Source organism: Somniosus microcephalus, chromosome 3 (assembly GCF_052327205.1).
Source record: "Somniosus microcephalus isolate GS21.2 chromosome 3, FLI_Smic_1.0, whole genome shotgun sequence".
In the NCBI taxonomy this organism is placed as follows: domain Eukaryota; kingdom Metazoa; phylum Chordata; class Chondrichthyes; order Squaliformes; family Somniosidae; genus Somniosus; species Somniosus microcephalus.
The window spans coordinates 211,638,526-211,660,054 of NC_140989.1; the positions used below are offsets into that span (position 1 = coordinate 211,638,526).

At 50.7% G+C, this 21,529-nt stretch overlaps 1 protein-coding gene across 3 annotated transcripts in view; it reads left to right on the top strand.

Moving 5' to 3' along the window:
- Positions 1-21,529, top strand: part of LOC147121699 (rab GTPase-activating protein 1-like) — a 307,168-nt gene that overhangs the window by 143,349 nt on the left and 142,290 nt on the right. For all 3 annotated transcript variants that reach the window (XM_085982145.1, XM_085982144.1, XM_085982146.1), the window contains 3 exons: positions 4,992-5,058; positions 6,948-7,050; positions 15,810-15,976. In XM_085982145.1, coding sequence (XP_085838271.1) covers positions 4,992-5,058; positions 6,948-7,050; positions 15,810-15,976 — 337 coding nt within the window. The remainder of the gene's footprint in view (positions 1-4,991; positions 5,059-6,947; positions 7,051-15,809; positions 15,977-21,529) is intronic.

Genomic DNA, 21,529 nt, shown 5'->3' on the forward strand with positions numbered 1-21,529 from the left:
TGCTTCCAATGTGTTACGTTATCAGGTAGTTTCTTATTTTCAAGCCAATTGCGGGTTAAGTTGTTACAGGGTAATGCGTGCTGTAGTTCCTTGTGTAACCTAGTAAAAGAGGACATTAAGGTTCATGTATTGAGTGATTTGGGTTTTTCATTTTTCTGTCTGATAAGGATTCTGAAAGGGGTCTGGTGCTCAATACCTGTTGTAAGGCCTCAGCTCTTCCTTTGGCATTGAACCAATTACTATGTAAATCTATGTCTCCATCTCTTGAGCCACACCATTTTGGGGCATAAAGATTTTGGCATGGTGGGATTATTTTGGTCACTGCCACCTCTGCTCAGAGAGTCCAGGTATGACAACCCTTGGTAAGACTACCATTCCCTGGTTTAGCTTCAGGTTAGAGTAGTGCTTTGTGCCAAGTTTCTGCATTTCCTTTGGTGTAAGTCACACTTTCCTTTGCCTCATGCACTAAAGAGCACTGCAATATTGCCAGACTATGAGAAGATAGACCAGGAAAATCAGCCGTGGGCATGAAACATTAGGTCACAAAAAGGATTGGCTAGAGGAATAAGAACATAACATAAGAAATAGGAGCAGAAGTAGGCCATTTGGCCCTTCGAGTCTGCTCTACCATTCAATAAGATCATGGCTGATCTCCTACCTCATCTCCATTTTCCTGAACTATCCCCATATCCCTTGATTCCCATAATATTCAAAAATCTATCGATCTCTGTCTTGAATACACTCAATGACTGAGCCTCCACAGTCCTCTGTGGTAGAGAATTCCAAAGATTCACCACCCTCTGAGTGAAGAAATTTCTCCTCATCTCAGTCTTAAATTGCCGACCCCTTATTCTGAGACTGTGACCCCTGGTTTTAGACTCCCCAGCCAGGGGGAAAGTCTTCCCTGCATCTACCCTGTCAATCCCTGTAAGAATTTTGTATGTTTCAGTGAGATCACCTCTCATTCTTCTAAACTCTAGAGAATATAGGCCGAGTCTACTCAATCTGTCCTCATAGGACAATCCCCCCATCCCAGTAATCAGTCTGGTGAACCTTCGTTGCACTCCCTCTATGGCAAGTATATCCTTCCTTAGGTAAGGAGACCAAAACTGTACACAATACTCCAGGTATGGTCAAACCAGGGCCCTATATAATTGCAGTAAGTTGTCTTTACTCTTGTATTCAAATCCTCTTGTAATAAAGGTTAACATACCATTTGCTTTCCTAATTGCTTGCTGTACCTACATGTTAACTTTCAGTGATTCATGTACAAGGACACCCAGATCCCTCTGAACACCAACATTTCCCAATCTCTCACCATTTAGAAAATACTCTGCTTTTCTATTTTTCCTACCAAAGTGGATAACTTCACATTTCTCCACATTATATTCCATTTGGCATGTTCTTGCCCACTCACTTGGCCATCAGGTCCAGGAGATTTATTGGCTTTCAGTCCCATTAATTTCTCCAGTACTACTTTTATACTAATATAAATGTTACTTGGTATGAACTGTGTGGGAAGGATGCAAGACCCAGAGAACCCTATGTAGTCATCTGAACATGGACTAAAAATGGAGAATTTCTATGGAATCATAGAAATTTACTGCACAGAATGAGGCCATTCGGCCCATTGTGTCTGTGCCGGCCAAGAAAGAGCTATCCAGCCTAATCCCACTTTCCAGCTCTTGGTCCGTAGCCTCGCAGGTTACGGCATTTCAAGTGCATATCCAAGTACTTTTTAAATGTGATGAGGGTTTCTGCCTCTACCACCCTTTCAAGCAGTGAGTTCCAGACCCCTACCACCCTCTGGGTGAAAAACATTCTCCTCAATTCCCCTCTAATCCTACCAATTACTTTAAATCTATGCCCCCTGGTTATTGACCTCTCTGCTAGGGGAAATAGATCCTCCCTATCCACTCTATCTAGGCCCCTCATAATTTTATACATCTCAATCAAGTCTTCCCTCAGCCTCCTCGGTTCCAAAGAAAACAACCCCAGCCTATCCAATCTTTCCTCATAGCTAAAATTCTTCAGTCCTGGCAAAATCCTCGTAAATATCCTCTGTACTCACATTTTTCCTGTAATGTGGTGACCAGAACTGGACACAGTACTCTAGCTGTGGCCTAACTAGTGTTTTATACAGTTCAAGCATAACCTCCCTGCTCTTGTATTCTATGCCTCGGCTAATAAAGGAAAGTATCACGTATGCCTTCTTAACCATCTTATCTACCTGTCCTACTACCTTCAGGGATCTGTAGACATGCACTCCAAGGTCCCTCTGTTCCTCTACACTTCTCAGTATCCTACCATTTATTGTGTATTCCCATGCCTTGTTGGCCCGCCCCAAATGCATTACCTCACACTTCTCCAGATTGAATTCCATTTGCCACTTTTCTGCCCACCTGACCAGCCCATTGATATCTTCCTACATTCTAAACCTTTCTTCCTCACCATCAACCACACTGCCAATTTTTGTATCATCTGCAAACTTCTCAATCATGCCCCCTATATTGAAGTTAAATCATTGATATATATATACCACAAAAAGCAAGGGACTTCACACTGAGCCCTGCGGAACCCCACTGGAAACAGCCTTTCCAGTCACAAAAACACCTGTCGAACATTAATCTTTCCTTCCTGCCACTGAGCCAATTTTGGATCCAACTTGCCACTTTCCCTTGGATCCCATGGGCTTTTACTTTTCTGACCAATCTGCCATGTGGGACCTTGTCAAAAGCCTTGCTAAAATCCATGTAGACTAAATCAAATGCGCTACCCTTATCAACCCACCTTGTTACCACCTCAAAAAATTGTCAAGTTAGTTAGACACGACCTTCCCTTAACAAATCCATGCTGACTGTCCTTGATTAATCCGTGTCTTTCTAAATGATAATTACTACTGTGTCTCAGAATTTTTTTCCAATAATTTGCCCACCACTGAGGTTAGGCTGACTGGCCTGTAAGTAATCGGTATATCCCTTTCTTCCTTTTTGTACAACGTAAGCAGTCCCCCGGCACCACACCTGTAGCCAGAGAGGATTGGAAAATGATGGTCAGAGCCTCCACTATTTCCTCCCTTGCTTCTCTTAACAGTCTTGGATACATTTCATCTGGGCCTGGTGCTTTATCTACCCCTTGTATTTTCAGCAAACTCTGTATTTGACTGCCTATGATTAGATACTGCAGTCCTTTCAGACATGGCAGCGCTGATTTCATGATGTTTTCTATGTTTAAACACTGATCCAGGAATCTGGCAGAGCCGATTGCCCGCCCTTTACATAACCCGCCTGACTTTCATTGCAATGATTTCAATGGGATGCAGATCAGGCAGTTCGATCCACCCAGTCGGATTACTACCCAGTAATGAAAATCTACCCCTGATGTATCACCTCAACCATTATCAGCTGTTGGTATTTGAAATAAGCAGACAAGTTTCCCTCCTGAATGGCCTGGCTCTAATTTGAAGATTATGACCCGTTGTTCTTGATTCCCCCACCAGAGGAAATAGTTTCTCTCTATCTATCCTATCAAACCCGTTTATCATATTAAAAACCTCGCTCAGATCACCCCTTAATCTTCTATACTCAGGGAAATACAAGTCAAGTTTACGCAACCTGTCCTCATAATTTAACCCTTATGCCCTGGTATCATTCTGGTGAATCTGTGCTGCACCCCCTCGAAGGTTACTATATCCTTCCTGAGGTGTGGTGCCCTGAACTGAATGCAGTACTCCAGATGTCTGACCAAGGCTCTGTACAATTGAAGTATAATTGGGAAGTAAATGTGACACGTACGTGCTTGCACACACGCACTTACGTAATGCAGCATTGTTACTACTGTAGTAAATACAGGCAGACTACCTTTTATCCGAACTTCCGAAAACCGAAACCCTCTAAAAACCGAAGGTTTTTTCGTTCAGCGTAAGTCGTGCGCACGACATGACCAGAGTGGCGCACGACTTACGCTGAGCAGAGGGTCAGCGTAAGTCGTGCGCACGACCCCGACCCCCGCCGACGACCCCGACTCCCGCCGACCCACCCCCGACAAATTTCCCAGTCTTATAAAATACCTTCCGAAATCCGAAATTTTCTGAAAACCGAAACACGGCTGGTCCCGAGGTTTTCAGATAAAGGATAGTCTACCTGTATCTCTACCTCTAAATTGCTTCTCACAATACTTGGTAAAGAGATTGCCTGCATACCTTGATGTGTGAATTGTCAGTAACATATAGATTTTACTTAATTATATCCATCTGAGTTCAAGTAGCTTCCTGTCATCAGACTCTAGTTCCTTCCTCAGAATATGCTTGAATGGGAATGTTTGACTGCCCATTAGCGACTAATTGAATAAGCTTTCTCCCAAAAAAACATAATATGAAGAGCCAGACTCGGGCCTTGTGATCTCAGTGTATGTTTCCTTTTTAGAGCACTGTGGAATGTCTTGTACATGAAATGTAAGTTGTCTCTCACAGATTGCAGTTATTGTCTCTGGGTTCAGTTCTCAGAGAAGAATATTCCACTGCCCATAAGTAAGCCTTATATTCTGTGGACAGAAATTGTCCCCCCCCGCACAGAAAATGGGCCAATGTACATTCAATAGAAGATGGTTCTGTTTTATTCTGTTATTAATTTCCACCACTAGATGACATCCTGGCCAAAGGTAGTTGCAGCAATCAGTTTGGCAAGCATTACAATAGAGACGTTTATGATTTGCCAGCTTCACAATATTTTGCTGATAATGTAGGCCACAGCTTGAACTTGTGAATGAAAATATGGGCTGGTATTAAAGTGGGATGTGGTTGTGGCCCAATTGCTGGAGTGCTCAGGAAACCTCACACTTTGTTAATGATCCAAAGTCAGGGGCCATTTTTCACCATCTTGACATAGATGCAGATTTTGTGGTCTAATTTAATAGCGTGAAGCATTTAAGCCTCAAGTTTCCTTCTGTGTTTGAAGTGTTGTATGACATTTGCAATATTTTGCATTTTCCAGGTGTTTTGGCATGCTCCTGAGCCCAGGGAGAAACGTGCGGAACAGCGACATGCACTTGCTTGACATGGTGAGTTTTGTGGAGTGAGCAAACTTTTCACATTTGAAGTTGTGATCAACAGGTAAACGTACAAAGAAATGTCAAGAAAAATACCTGCAGCTGGTGGGCAAGGCTTACGCACTGACAGGACGAACTCGGTATTTCCACAATACTTTGTGAAATCTGGTGATATTAACATTACAAGTGTCAGCTGTGGCTCAGTTGGTAGCAGTCTTGCCTCTGAGTCAGAAGATTGTGGGTTCATGCTCCACTCCAGGGATTTGAGCACATAATCTAACCCTGGCTGGCACTCCAGTTCAGTACTGAGGGAGTGCTGCACTGTCGGAGGTGCCGTCTTTCAGATGAGACGTTAAGCCGAGGCCCCGTCTGCTCTCAGGTGGGCGTAAAAGATCACATGGCATTATTTCAAAGAAGAGCAGGAGATTTCTCCCCGGTGTGCTGGCCAATATTTGTCACTCAACTAACATCACTAAAACACATTATCTGGACATTATCACACTGTTTGTGGGATCTTACTGTGTGCAAATTGGCTACATTGACTACACTTTAGAAAAAAACATTTAATTGGCTGCAAAGGAGAGGACTCGTAAAAATCAACATTTCATTGTGCAGTACACACGTCTGCTGCATATATGACAAATAAAATTGAATTGAATTGAAAGTGTTTTGGGATGTCCTGTGGAAGGCACATATAAATGCAAGTCCTTTATTTTCTTTCCTTAGTTGGGTACTTGCCTGTGTTAGACATGACAGTCTAATACCTGTTCTTTATTGATTTCCATTCTGCTTGTCAAATCATTGCTTTTACTGTTGTGTCGTGTAATTTTGCAAATCCGTGGATGGATGGAAAACCTGTCGGTGCAATAGAGTTTGGATATTGGGAATAGAAAGAAAGAACTTGCATTTATTTAAGACCTTTGACATCCTCAGGGCATCCTGAAGCACTTCACAGCCGATGAATTACTTTTGAAGTGCAGTCACTGTTGTTCTGTAATTTAACTCGACAGCCAATTTGTGTACAGCAAGATCCCACAAACAGCAATGAGATAAATGACCAGTTAATCTGTTTTTGGTGCTGTCGGTTGAGGAATGAATGCTGGCCAGGACATCAGGAAAACACCCTTCCTTTCTTTCTTACCGCACCGTTGGATCGTTTACATCCATCGGAGGGGGTTAACGGGGCCTTGGTTTAACGTCTCATTTGAAAGACGGCACCCATGATAATGTAGCACTCCCTCAGTACCATGCTGTAGTGTTAGCTGAGATTATATGCTGAAGACCTGAAATGGGGCCTTAAATCCATGACCTTCTGACTCAGAGGTGAGGGTGCTGCCACCGAGCCAAACCGGAGCCTAATAAGGGTTTCCTCTTGAAACCCGGGTGGTTGTCGTCTGGCTGTTTGATTTGTTGGTGTGTTTATCTAAAACTTTGAAGGGGTGATGCTCTTCCAATCGAGAATATTTTCAGGTGTTTGGCAGGGTATTTCTCTTCACGCGGTTGGTACAGGAAACTTTGGTTTATCCGGAGGTTGTATGTCCGGAAACCTCGATCTAACGGCAGAAATCAGCAGCCGTTTTGGTTAGGTTTTTTTTCTTCTCGCATTTTTTTTTTTTTTAACAGTCAGGCTCTGGAAAGCGTCCCTGTAGCTTAGCAACAACTTCAGAGACGCTTCCAAGGTACGGGCCGAGTGTTTACAAGCTGTTGCTAAGCAACAGTGTTTGTTGTCAGATACGGAGATGAAAACCTCCGTATCCTTCAACATTAGCGCTGGTCTATCCGGAAGTTTTGATAGATCGGCAGCAGCTCGGTCCCGTCGGTGCCGGATATCGCGAAGTTTCCTGTATTTACCCTCTCACTATCTGCTCATGTAAAATTTTTCCCCATCTAATTTCACACAGGAGTCCATGGGAAAGAGCGCTGATGGCAAGTCTTACATCATCACAGGAACGTGGAACCCTAATGGTCCTGCCTTTCAGGTGCTGAATGAAGAAACCCCTAAAGGTATTTCACTGCTTAAAAAGCTGCTTGTTGTAATCCACTGCCTTTGCTACATTGGTTTGTCAGTCAAGGTACTGCATGAGGAGTAATTAATTCTGTCTTGTTCATACTCGAATGTTTATATGTGGGGGAGCCCTTGCAAATATTGACACAGTCCTAGGGGGGCCCACTGTCCTAACTTCAAAAAGCCATTGTCAGCAAATCAAGATAAAAACATTGCAATAAAAACACTGTGTACAGCAACAAAAATAATTAGCAAGAAATACAGAAATTAGAGGATCCCCTGTGTATCCACTAGGTCTGAGGATTGTAGATTGGAAACAGGCTCCAGGTTTAAAAATTAATCATGATTTTAACTGAAAGCTGCCTCTAATGCAAGGGCACATTGGTTGGGGGCTCAGCCCTGGCCTGCAGAGTCAGTTGAGTTTTTCCAATTCGTTCCCATATACCAGAGAGCAGTTCTGAAATTTAAGCCTCTTGCTGATCTTAGTTTTTACCCCCCAAAAAAGTGTTTTTTTTTGGCATGCTTATGCTAAAGTTTCTGGCAACATGACAAAATGTACCTTAAAGGAGGCAAAGACAATGAGATATAAAAGTGACATATAACCAACAGAAACTACAGAAAGAAAGTAGACGAAGTAGAACAACAAAAGAAGACTGAGAAGGCAGCACACGGTATACTGATGTGCTGGGGTAGGTCCACTTCAAACTTAAACTCTGCCAATGCCGGGTGGCGGTGAGATATGTATACTGATGGAGGAAGGATCCAAGTAGTGGGGAGGTGCATCCAGTGACAGAGGAGGGGGCTTGGGTGAGGTGTGTATTGTGATGAAGAAAGGGACTGTGTTTGGGGAAGGTTTGTATTGTAATGAAGAAAGGGACTGTGTTTGGGTGAGGTTTCTATTGTGATGAGGAAAGGGACTACTGTGTTTGGGTAAGCATTGTCCTGTAATGAAGAAAGGGACTGTGTTTGGGTGAGGTTTGTCCTCTGATGAAGAAAGGGACTGTGTTTGGGTGAGGTTTGTCCTGTGATGAAGAAAGGGACTGTGTTTGGGTGAGGTTTGTATTGTGATGAACAATGCGACTGTGTTTGGGTGAGGTTTGTATTGTGATGAAGAAAGGTGACTGTGTTTGGGTGAGGTTTATATTCTGCTGAAGAAAGGGACTGTGTTTGAGTGAGGTTTGTCCTGTGATGAAGAAAGGGGCTGTGTTTGGGTGAGGTTTGTCCTGTGATGAAGAAAGGGACTGTGTTTGTGGAAGGTTTGTATTGTAATGAAGAAAGGGACTGTGTTTGGGTGAGGATTGTCCTGTGATGAAGAAAGGGACTGTGTTTGGGTGAGGTTTGTCCTGTGATGAAGAAAGGGACTGTGTTTGGGTGAGGTTTGTCCTGTGATGAAGAAAGGGACTGTGTTTGGGTGAGGATTGTCCTGTGATGAAGAAAGGGACTGTGTTTGGGTGAGGTTTGTCCTGTGATGAAGAAAGGGACTGTGTTTGGGTGAGGTTTGTCCTGTGATGAAGAAAGGGACTGTGTTTGGGTGAGGTTTGTCCTGTGATGAAGAAAGGGACTGTGTTTGGGGAAGGTTTGTATTGTAATGAAGAAAGGGACTGTGTTTAGGTGAGGATTGTCCTGTGATGAAGAAAGGGACTGTGTTTGGGTGGGGTTTGTATTGTGATGAAAGGGGCTGCGTTTGGGTGAGGTTTGTATTGTAATGTAGAAAGGGACTGTGTTTGGGTGAGGTTTGTCCTGTGATGAAGAAAGGGACTGTGTTTGGGTGAGGTTTGTCCTGTGATGAAGAAAGGGACTGTGTTTGGGGAAGGTTTGTATTGTACTATCCTATAATCTGTCCCATCTCTTTGGTAACACATTTGTTACTGTCCCTGCATCCTGATGATTAGTTTACCCTATTCCACATCCTGTCTCATCTCCTTGATTAGTTTACATCTTAGTTCATCCATTTTCTCTAATTGACCCATTGTTTGCTAACTGGCGTCTGTAGTGACCTCACTCGTGTCTTGACGAGGTTACCTATGAGCCCTCTGTTTAGAACATTCCTGAACCTCTGCATTATTTATCCATTATCCCTTACACATGGTGACTCCTCCATTTTATTTCAGTTTTCTTACATAGCTTCCATTTCTGCACTGACCGAGTGCTTTGGTGAGATTTAACCTCCGTCTGGTATCCTAAGCCACTGTCGGGGTTGGCGGCCCTCGATGACGATCAGCATATTTAAAGAACGACCCCACTCTCTTCCTGATGGGTGACCTGCTTGCTTGCTCAAAAGGGGCAGGTTAAAATTGTAACCCGCTGGAAAAAGGCAGGATCGGCGGGGTTATATATCACTACAGCCATTTTAACTGCTCTCCCACCTGGTTTCCACTGGGTGGGCAGGGTTAATATCGGCCAATGTAGCAGAGCCTGGTCTCCAATCGTCTTGGACCCCCTTGCCATTGGACCAAGACCTTGCTCTGTCAAGCCCGTGTGGTAGCTGGTGTGCAACGGCCACCCCACGTTAAAAGAATTCATGCACAGGCATCTTCCACCCTTTCGTTGGTTTGTTCTCTCTGCACAGATGCGGCCGGACCTGCTGTGATTTCCAGCAAAGTTTTTCTGTTTTTTTCTGTTTTTCATACAGACCCCAGCATCTGCAACATTTGACCCCTTGTGACCCCATTTCATTGTTCTTTGATGTAATGTTTTCCTGACTGACCTGTTTGGACACCATTCACACCTTTGATTGCTGTGATTATCTCTCTGCCGAGGCGTGATAAAGGGCAGTTAGAAAGATTACCTGTAATCATCTGGCAGTTTTCTCTGACTATATATGCTGTGCCTGTATGCTTCTCTCCACTTCACCTGACGAAGGAGCAGCGCTCCGAAAGCTTGTGATTTCAAATAAAGCTGTTGGACTATAACCTGGTGTTGTGTGACTTCCTACTTTTAAAATGAAGTTCGGGACCTGGAACGTCAGGACCCTCATGGACAACCCCAACAGCGACAGACTGCTCAACCACCGTCTGCCCCACCTGTGACAGAGACTGTAGGTCCCGCATCTGAGAACTCATTTTTAGTGTGGAAGCAAGTCATCCTCGATTCTGATAGACTGCCTAACAGAGAGAGAGACTGCCCTGGAGTCTCCAGGAATTAAAGATTATTCTCCTGGACATTGCTGCCAGCAACTCCAGGGTGGAAATTTTTTTTAAAAAAATTGTGGGTGTATTTTTTAAAAATTCATTTATTGTTTGTTTGCCTTATGCTGTTGAATTCCCTCCCTAAACCCCCCCGCCTTGCGCTCTCCTTTTTAAGAGGCTCCTTAAAGCCAAGCTTTTGGTCACCTGTCCTAATGTCTGTTTATGCGGCTTGGTGTCAAATTCTGTTTGATAACGCTCCTGTGAAGCGCCTTAGGACTTTTTGCTACATTAAAGGCGCTATATAAATGCAAATTGTTGTTAGTTCTGAAAATATCGGAGCTCGGGAACATTCCGGCACAGAGACGATGGGCTGAATGGCCTCCTTCTGTGCCGTAAATTTCTATGATTGTAAGAGTGTTTGGCTGGGCGGGGCGCTCGGAGGTCACTGACCAAATCTCCAGGAGCATTCCAACCCTACTGCAGCCACTGTAGATGAGTTCCCTTTCTCTCGGTTGTGCAGCTCCCCGCTTCGTGATCCGCTCCACACACTCCAGCAGCCTTCAGTCAGTTCTCTGTCGCTCGCGCTCTCTCTGTCGCTCGCGCCCTCTCTGTCGCTCGCGCCCTCTCTGTCGCTCGCGCCCTCTCTGTCGCTCGCGCCCTCTCTGTCGCTCGCGCCCTCTCTGTCGCTCGCGCCCTCTCTGTCGCTCGCGCCCTCTCTGTCGCTCGCGCCCTCTCTGTCGCTCGCGCCCTCTCTCTCGCTCGCGCCCCCTCTCTCGCTCGCGCCCCCTCTCTCGCTCGCGCCCCCTCTCTCGCTCGCGCCCCCTCTCTCGCTCGCGCCCCCTCTCTCGCTCGCGCCCCCTCTCTCGCTCGCGCCCCCTCTCTCGCACGCGCTCTCTCACGTGCTCGCGCTCTCCCTGTGTCTTATTTCTCTCATTCTTTGTCCGGTTTGGGATTGGGGGCAAGGTATTGATTTGGATAGAGAACTGGTTGGCGGACAGAAAGCAGAGAGTAGGAATTAACGGGTCTATTTCCGAGTGGCAGGCAGTGACTAGTGGGGTACCGCAGGGATCGGTCCTTGGACCCCAGCTATTCACAATATACATTAATGATCTAGATAAGGGAGCTAGATGTAATATCTCCAAGTTTGCAGACGACACAAAGCTGGGTGGGCGTGTGTGCTGCGAGGAGGATACCGAGAAACTCCAGGATGATTTGGACAGGCTGGGTGATTGGGCAGAAGCAATATAACGTGGATAAATGCGAGGTTATCCACTTTGGTGGCAAAAACAGGAAGGCAGATTATTATCTGAATGGCAATAGATTGGGAGAAGGGGAAGTGCAACAAGACCTGGGTGTCCTTGTGCACCAGTCGCTGAAGGTAAGCATGCAGGTGCAGCAGGCGGTTAAGAAGGCAAATGGTATGTTGGCCTTCATAGCAAAAGGGTTTGAGTACAGGAGCAAGGATGTCCTGCTGCAGTTGTACAGGGCCTTGGTGAGACCACACCTTGAGTACTGTGTGCAGTTTTGGTCACCTTATCTGAGGAAGGATGTTCTTGCCATGGAAGGAGTTCAGCGAAGATTCACAAGGCTGATCCCTGGGATGGCAGGAATGACGTATGAGGAGAGATTGGATCGATTAGGCTTATACTCGCTGGAGTTTAGAAGAATGAGAGGGGATCTCATCGAAACTTATAAAATTCTGACAGACCTGGACAAACTAGATGCAGGTAGAATGTTCCCGATGGTCGGATAGTCCAGAACCAGGGGTCACAGTCTAAGGATAAGGGGTAAACCATTTAGGACAGAGATGAGGAAGAATCTCTTCACCCAGAGAGTGGTGAACCTGTGGAATTCTCTACCATAGAAGGCGGTTGAGGCCAAGTCTTTAAATATATTCAAGAAGGAGTTAGATATATTTCTTAGAGCTAAAGGTATCAAGGGATATGGGGAGAAGGCAGGCACGGGGTACTGAGTTTCGATGATCAGCCATGATCTCATCGAATGGCGGAGCAGGCTCGAGGGGCCGAATGGCCTACTCCTATTTTCTATGTTTCTATGTAATGAAGAAATGGACTGTGTTTGGGTGAGGTTTGTAATGTGATGAAGAAAGGGACTGTGTTTGGGTGAGGATTGTCCTGTGATGAAGAAAGGGACTGTGTTTGGGTGAGGATTGTCCTGTGATGAAGAAAGGGACTGTGTTTGGGTGTGGTTTGTATTGTGATGAGGAAAGGGACTGCGTTTGGGTAAGCATTGCCCTGTAATTAAGAAAGGGACTGTGTTTGGGTGAGGTTTGTCCTCTGATGAAGAAAGGGACTGTGTTTGGGTGAGGTTTGTCCTGTGATGAAGAAAGAGACTGTGTTTGGGTGAGGTTTGTCCTGTGATGAAGAAAGAGACTGTGTTTGGGTGAGGTTTGTCCTGTGATGAAGAAAGAGACTGTGTATTGGTGAGGTTTGTCCTGTAACGAAGAAAGGGGCTGTGTTTGGGTGAGGTTTGTCAGGTGATGAAGAAAGGGACTGTGTTTGGGTGAGGTTTGTCAGGTGATGAAGAAAGGGACTGTGTTTGGGTGAGGTTTGTCTTCTGATGAAGAAAGGGACTGTGTATTGGTGAGGTTTGTATTGTGATGAAGAAAGGGACTGTGTTTGGGTGAGGTTTGTATTGTGATGAAGAAAGGGACTGTGTTTGGGTGAGGTTTGTCAGGTGATGAAGAAAGGGACTGTGTTTGGGTGAGGTTTGTATTGTGATGAAGAAAGAGACTGTGTTTGGGTGAGGTTTGTCAGGTGATGAAGAAAGGGACTGTGTTTGGGTGAGGTTTGTCAGGTGATGAAGAAAGGGACTGTGTTTGGGTGAGGTTTGTCCTGTGATGAAGAAAGGGACTGTGTTTGGGTGAGGTTTGTCCTGTGATGAAGAAAGGGACTGTGTTTGGGTGAGGTTTGTCCTGTGATGAAGAAAGGGACTGTGTTTGGGTGAGGTTTGTATTGTGATGAAGAAAGGGACTGTGTTTGGGTGAGGTTTGTCAGGTGATGAAGAAAGGGACTGTGTTTGGGTGAGGTTTGTCAGGTGATGAAGAAAGGGACTGTGTTTGGGTGAGGTTTGTCTTCTGATGAAGAAAGGGACTGTGTATTGGTGAGGTTTGTATTGTGATGAAGAAAGGGACTGTGTTTGGGTGAGGTTTGTATTGTGATGAAGAAAGGGACTGTGTTTGGGTGAGGTTTGTCAGGTGATGAAGAAAGGGACTGTGTTTGGGTGAGGTTTGTCAGGTGATGAAGAAAGGGGCTGTGTTTGGGTGAGGTTTGTATTGTGATGAAGAAAGGGACTGTGTATTGGTGAGGTTTGTATTGTGATGAAGAAAGAGACTGTGTTTGGGTGAGGTTTGTATTGTGATGAAGAAAGAGACTGTGTTTGGGTGAGGTTTGTCAGGTGATGAAGAAAGGGACTGTGTTTGGGTGAGGTTTGTCAGGTGATGAAGAAAGGGACTGTGTTTGGGTGAGGTTTGTCTTCTGATGAAGAAAGGGACTGTGTTTGGGTGAGGTTTGTCAGGTGATGAAGAAAGGGACTGTGTTTGGGTGAGGTTTGTATTGTGATGAAGAAAGGGACTGTGTTTGGGTGAGGTTTGTCAGGTGATGAAGAAAGGGACTGTGTTTGGGTGAGGTTTGTCAGGTGATGAAGAAAGGGACTGTGTTTGGGTGAGGTTTGTCAGGTGATGAAGAAAGGGACTGTGTTTGGGTGAGGCTTGTATTGTGATGAAGAAAGGGACTGTGTTTGGGTGAGGTTTGTCCTGTGATGAAGAAAGGACTGTGTTTGGGTGAGGTTTGTCCTGTGATGAAGAAAGGGGCTGTGTTTGGGTGAGGTTTGTCCTGTGATGAAGAAAGGGGCTGTGTTTGGATGAGGTTTGTCCTGTGATGAAGAAAGGGACTGTGTTTGGGTGAGGTTTGTCAGGTGATGAAGAAAGGGACTGTGTATTGGTGAGGTTTGTATTGTGATGAAGAAAGGGACTGTGTTTGGGTGAGGTTTGTCAGGTGATGAAGAAAGGGACTGTGTTTGGGTGAGGTTTGTCAGGTGATGAAGAAAGGGACTGTGTTTGGGTGAGGCTTGTATTGTGATGAAGAAAGGGACTGTGTTTGGGTGAGGTTTGTCCTGTGATGAAGAAAGGACTGTGTTTGGGTGAGGTTTGTCCTGTGATGAAGAAAGGGGCTGTGTTTGGGTGAGGTTTGTCCTGTGATGAAGAAAGGGGCTGTGTTTGGATGAGGTTTGTCCTGTGATGAAGAAAGGGACTGTGTTTCGGTGAGGTTTGTCCTGTGATGAAGAAAGGAGTGTGTTTGGGTGAGGTTTGTCCTGTGATTAAGAAAGGGGCTGTGTTTGGGTGGAGTTTGTCCTGTGATTAAGAAAGGGGCTGTGTTTGGGTGGGGTGAATGTTGGTGAGCGAGCAAGAGGCCTAGTGGAGGTGCGGTGTGCTCAGTGAACAAGGAAGGAGGCAAATGAAGGTGTGGCAAATCTGGTGACAGATGGAGAACAGAGATGAAGAAAGACTGTGATGGCGAAAACATAATGTAAATTGAATCGTTTTCCAGTGGCTTGTTGCCGGGAGCGGGGGCATTGGTTGGCCCCCGGGTGACAATCTCTGTCTTGAATGGAAAGGTAACTGATTCAGGACGGTAAATGCGAAAATTGCTGCTTATTGAGCTGCAAACTGTAATAATAGCCTGGCAATAGCTTGTGGAGGAGCAGCTAGATTTGTGACTCCAGGTACAGAAATCACTGGGGGCTGGTGAACAGGTACAAGGAATGATTAAAAGGGCTAATGCAATGTTGGTCTTTATCTCAAAGGGTTGGAAAGAAAGAGGTGGAAATAATGTTGCAGTTTTTAAGCTCTGGCTAGACTCCATTTAGAGTACTGCGTTCAGTTCTGGGCACCGCACATCAGGAAGGATATATTGGCCTTGGAGGGGATGCAGTGTAGATTCATCAGAATGATACTGGGGCTAAAAGGGCTAAATTATGAGGGCAGGCTGCATAGACCAAGTTTGTATTCCCTCAACTATCGAAGATTAAAGGGTGATCTAATTCAGGTATTTAATATGATTAAAGATTTGATACGGTAGATAGAGAAATTATTTTCTCCTGTGGTGGGCAGTCCAGAACAAGGTGCATAACCTTAAAATTAGAGCTAGGCCGTTCAGGGGTGATGTCAGGAAGCACTTCTTCATCAGAAGATAGTGGAAATCTGGAACACTTTCCCCAAAAAGCTGTTGAGGCTGGGGGTCAATTGATAATTTCAAAACTGAGATGAATAGATTTTTGTTCGGCAAGGGTATTACACGGACTGCAGCGGATCAGGAAGGCAGCTCACCACCACCTTCTCAAGGGCAATTAGGGATGGGCAATAAATGCTGGCCTTGCCAGCGACGCCCCATCCCGTGAATGAATTAAAAAAAGGTACATATCAGCTGTGACCGAGTTGAACCCCGGATAACAGGCTCTATCTTGAATGTAAAGGTAACTGATTCAGGTAAAGCAAAGTATATGCGGATCTTACAGCTGAGTAAGAGTGGAAACTGCAATAATAGCCTGACAAATGTTATGTAAAGACAATACCGATTGACTAATGCAGCTTGGTTTTGTTTCACGCACAGATAAGAGGGTGTACATGACTGTAGCAGTGGACTTGGTAATCACTGAGGTGGTAGAGCCAGTCCGCTTTCAGTTGGAAACGGTGGTCCGTGTGTATCCAACCAATGAGAGATTCTGGTACTTCAGCAGAAAAACCTTCACAGAAGCGTTCTACATGAAGCTGAAACAGGTACGGGTTTGAAGAAGAAAAAAGGCACCTTATCTCGGGATTGCAGAAAGGAAGCACTTTCTGAATGGCAACAACATTGACACCAAACCACCTGTAGCCTGATTTGAGAGTCACAATTCTGCGTAAAATGTCTCCGTGGCAGTTGGGTTTCTGAGCCATATATCCTCTACCCTGGCACTGGGAGATCAATCCCCCACCCTGGCACTGGGAGATCAATCCCCCACCCTGGCACTGGGAGATCAATCCCCCACCCTGGCACTGGGAGATGAATCCCCCACCCTGGCACTGGGAGATGAATCCCTCACCTGGCGCTGGGAGATCAGTCCCCCGCCCCGGCGCTGGGAGATCAGTCCCCCGCCCCGGCGCTGGGAGATCAGTCCCCCGCCCCGGCGCTGGGAGATCAGTCCCCCGCCCCGGCGCTGGGAGATCAGTCCCCCGCCCCGGCGCTGGGAGATCAGTCCCCCGCCCCGGCGCTGGGAGATCAGTCCCCCGCCCCGGCGCTGGGAGATCAGTCCCCCGCCCCGGCGCTGGGAGATCAGTCCCCCGCCCCGGCGCTGGGAGATCAGTCCCCCGCCCCGGCGCTGGGAGATCAGTCCCCCGCCCCGGCGCTGGGAGATCAGTCCCCCGCCCCGGCGCTGGGAGATCAGTCCCCCGCCCCGGCGCTGGGAGATCAGTCCCCCGCCCCGGCGCTGGGAGATCAGTCCCCCGCCCCGGCGCTGGGAGATCAGTCCCCCGCCCCGGCGCTGGGAGATCAGTCCCCCGCCCCGGCGCTGGGAGATCAGTCCCCCGCCCCGGCGCTGGGAGATCAGTCCCCCGCCCCGGCGCTGGGAGATCAGTCCCCCGCCCCGGCGCTGGGAGATCAGTCCCCCGCCCCGGCGCTGGGAGATCAGTCCCCCGCCCCGGCGCTGGGAGATCAGTCCCCCGCCCCGGCGCTGGGAGATCAGTCCCCCGCCCCGGCGCTGGGAGATCAGTCCCCCGCCCCGGCGCTGGGAGATCAGTCCCCCGCCCCGGCGCTTGGAGATCAGTCCCCCGCCCCGGCGCTGGGAGATCAGTCCCCCGCCCCGGCGCTGGGAGATCAGTCCCCCGCCCCGGCGCTGGGAGATCAGTCCCCCGCCCCGGCGCTGGGAGATCAGTCCCCCGCCCCGGCGCTGGGAGATCAGTCCCCCGCCCCGGCGCTGGGAGATCAGTCCCCCGCCCCGGCGCTGGGAGATCAGTCCCCCGCCCCGGCGCTGGGAGATCAGTCCCCCGCCCCGGCGCTGGGAGATCAGTCCCCCGCCCCGGCGCTGGGAGATCAGTCCCCCGCCCCGGCGCTGGGAGATCAGTCCCCCGCCCCGGCGCTGGGAGATCAGTCCCCCGCCCCGGCGCTGGGAGATCAGTCCCCCGCCCCGGCGCTGGGAGATCAGTCCCCCGCCCCGGCGCTGGGCGATCAGTCCCCCGCCCCGGCGCTGGGCGATCAGTCCCCCGCCCCGGCGCTGGGCGATCAGTCCCCCGCCCCGGCGCTGGGCGATCAGTCCCCCGCCCCGGCGCTGGGCGATCAGTCCCCCGCCCCGGCGCTGGGAGATCAGTCCCCCGCCCCGGCGCTGGGAGATCAGTCCCCCGCCCCGGCGCTGGGAGATCAGTCCCCCCCCCCCCCCCCGGCGCTGGGAGATCAGTCCCCCCCCCCCCCCGGCGCTGGGAGATCAGTCCCCCCCCCCCCCCCCCGGCGCTGGGAGATCAGTCCCCCCCCCCCCCGGCGCTGGGAGATCAGTCCCCCCCCCCCCCCCCCCCCCCGGCGCTGGGAGATCAATCCCCCCCCCCCGGCGCTGGGAGATCAATCCCCCCCCCCCCGGCGCTGGGAGATCAATCCCCCGCCCTGGCGCTGGGAGATCAATCCCCCGCCCTGGCGCTGGGAGATCAATCCCCCGCCCTGGCGCTGGGAGATCAATCCCCCGCCCTGGCGCTGGGAGATCAATCCCCCGCCCTGGCGCTGGGAGATCAATCCCCCGCCCTGGCGCTGGGAGATCAATCCCCCGCCCTGGCGCTGGGAGATCAATCCCCCGCCCTGGCGCTGGGAGATCAATCCCCCGCCCTGGCGCTGGGAGATCAATCCCCCGCCCTGGCGCGCTGGGAGATCAATCCCCCGCCCTGGCGCGCTGGGAGATCAATCCCCCGCCCTGGCGCGCTGGGAGATCAATCCCCCGCCCTGGCGCGCTGGGAGATCAATCCCCCGCCCTGGCGCGCTGGGAGATCAATCCCCCGCCCTGGCGCTGGGAGATCAATCCCCCGCCCTGGCGCTGGGAGATCAATCCCCCGCCCTGGCGCTGGGAGATCAATCCCCCGCCCTGGCGCTGGGAGATCAATCCCCCGCCCTGGCGCTGGGAGATCAGTCTCCATCACTGGCGCTGGGAGATCAATCCCCCGCCCTGGCGCTGGGAGATCAATCCCCATCACTGGCACTGGGAGATCAATCCCCTCCCCTGACACTGGGAGATCAATCCCCCACCCTGGCGCTGGGAGATCAATCCCCCACCCTGGCGCTGGGAGATCAATCCCCCACCCTGGCGCTGGGAGATGAATCCCCAACCCTGGCACTGGGAGATCAATCCTCCGCCCTGGCGCTGGGAGATCAATCCCCATCACTGCCACTGGGAGATCAATCCCCATCACTGGCACTGGGAGATCAATCCCCTCCCCTGACCCTGGGAGATCAATCCCCTCCCCTGACCCTGGGAGATCAATCCCCCGCCTTGGCGCTGGGGGATCAATCCCCCGCCCTGGCGCTGGGAGATCAATCTCCATCACTGGGAGATCAATCCCCTGCCCTGGCGCTGGGAGATCAATCCCCTCCCCTGACACTGGGAGATCAATCCCCATCACTGGCGCTGGGGGATCAATCCCCCGCCCTGGCGCTGGGAGATCAATCCCCTCCCCTGGCACTGGGAGATCAATCTCCATCACTGGCACTGGGAGATCAATCCTCCGCCCTGGCGCTGGGAGATCAATCCCCATCACTGCCACTGGGAGATCAATCCCCATCACTGGCACTGGGAGATCAATCCCCTCCCCTGACCCTGGGAGATCAATCCCCCGCCTTGGCGCTGGGGGATCAATCCCCCGCCCTGGCGCTGGGAGATCAATCTCCATCACTGGGAGATCAATCCCCTGCCCTGGCGCTGGGAGATCAATCCCCTCCCCTGGCACTGGGAGATCAATCCCCATCACTGGCACTGGGAGATCAATCCCCTCCCCTGGCACTGGGAGATGAATCCCCCACCCTGGCGCTGGGAGAGCAATCTCCATCACTGGCACTGGGAGATCAATCCCCTGCCCTGGCGCTGGGAGATCAATCCCCATCACTGGCACTGGGAGATCAATCCCCTCCCCTGGCACTGGGAGATGAATCCCCCACCCTGGCGCTGGGAGAGCAATCTCCATCACTGGCACTGGGAGATCAATCCGCTGCCCTGGCGCTGGGAGATCAATCCCCTCCCCTGACACTGGGAGATCAATCCCCTCCCCTGACACTGGGAGATCAATCCCCATCACTGGCGCTGGGAGATCAATCCCCCGCCCTGGTGCTGAGAGATCAATCCCCATCACTGGCGCTGGGGGATCAATCCCCCGCCCTGGCGCTGGGAGATCAATCTCCATCACTGGCACTGGGAGATCAATCCCCCACCCTGGCACTGGGCGAACAATCCCCCACCCTGGCACTGGGAGAGCAATCCCCCACCCTGACACTGGGAGAGCAATCACCCGCCCTGGCGCTGGGAGAGCAATCACCCGCCCTGGCGCTGGGAGATCAATCCCCCACCCTGGCACTGGGAGATCAATCCCCCACCCTGGCACTGGGCGATCAATCCCCCACCCTGGCACTGGGAGAGCAATCCCCCGCCCTGGCGCTGGGAGAGCAATCCCCCGCCCTGGCGCTGGGAGATCAAACCCCCACCCTGGCGCTGGGAGATCAATCCCCCACCCTGGCACTGGGAGATCAATCCCGTCCCCTGGCGCTGGGAGATCAATCCGCTCCCCTGGCACTGGGAGATCAATCCCCCACCCTGGCGCTGGGAGATCAATCCCCCACCCTGGCGCTGGGAGATCAATCCCCCACCCTGGCGCTGGGAGATCAATCCCCCACCCTGGCGCTGGGAGATCAATCCCCCATCCTGGCACTGGGAGATCAATCCCCCATCCTGGCACTGGGAGATCAATCCCCCATCCTGGCACTGGGAGATCAATCCCCCACCCTGGCACTGGGAGATGAATCCCCCACCCTGGCACTGGGAGATCAATCCCCCACCCTGGCACTGGGAGATCAATCCCCCACCCTGGCACTGGGAGATCAATCCCCCATCCTGGCACTGGGAGATCAATCCCCCACCCTGGCACTGGGAGATGAATCCCCCACCCTGGCACTGGGAGATCAATCCCCCACCCTGGCACTGGGAGATCAATCCCCCACCCTGGCGCTGGGCGATCAATCCCCCACCCTGGCACTGGGAGGTCAATCCCCCACCCTGGCACTGGGAGATCAATCCCCCACCCTGGCACTGGGAGATCAATCCCCCATCCTGGCGCTGGGAGATCAATCACCATCACTGCCAATGGGACATCAATCCCCATCACTTGCACTGGGAGATCAATCCCCTCCCCTGACACTGGGAGATCAATCCCCTCCCCTGACACTGGGAGATCAATCCCCATCACTGGCGCTGGGGGATCAATCCCCCGCCCTGGCGCTGGGAGATCAATCTCCATCACTGGCACTGGGAGATCAATCTCCATCACTGGCACTGGGAGATCAATCTCCATCACTGGCACTGGGAGATCAATCTCCATCACTGGCACTGGGAGATCAATCTCCATCACTGGCACTGGGAGATCAATCTCCATCACTGGCACTGGGAGATCAATCCCCATCACTGGCACTGGGAGATCAATCCCCATCACTGGCACTGGGAGATCAATCTCCATCACTGGCACTGGGAGATCAATCCCCATCACTGGCACTGGGAGATCAATCCCCATCACTGGCACTGGGAGATCAATCTCCATCACTGGCACTGGGAGATCAATCTCCATCACTGGCACTGGGAGATCAATCCCCATCACTGGCACTGGGAGATCAATCTCCATCACTGGCGCTGGGAGATCAATCCCCATCAACTGGCGCTGGGGGATCAATCCCCCGCCCTGGCGCTGGGAGATCAATCTCCATCACTGGCACTGGGAGATCAATCCCCCACCCTGGCACTGGGCGAACAATCCCCCACCCTGGCACTTGGAGAGCAATCCCCCACCCTGGCACTGGGCGATCAATCCCCCACCTTGGCACTGGGCGATCAATCCCCCACCCTGGCACTGGGAGAGCAATCCCCCACCCTGGCACTGGGAGAGCAATCCCCCCACCCTGGCGTGCTGGGAGATCAATCCCCCACCCTGGCGCTGGGAGATCAATCCCCCGCCCTGGCACTGGGAGATCAATCCCCCGCCCTGGCACTGGGAGATCAATCTCCATCACTGGCACTGGGAGATCAATCCCCCACCCTGGCGCTGGGAGATCAATCCCCTCCC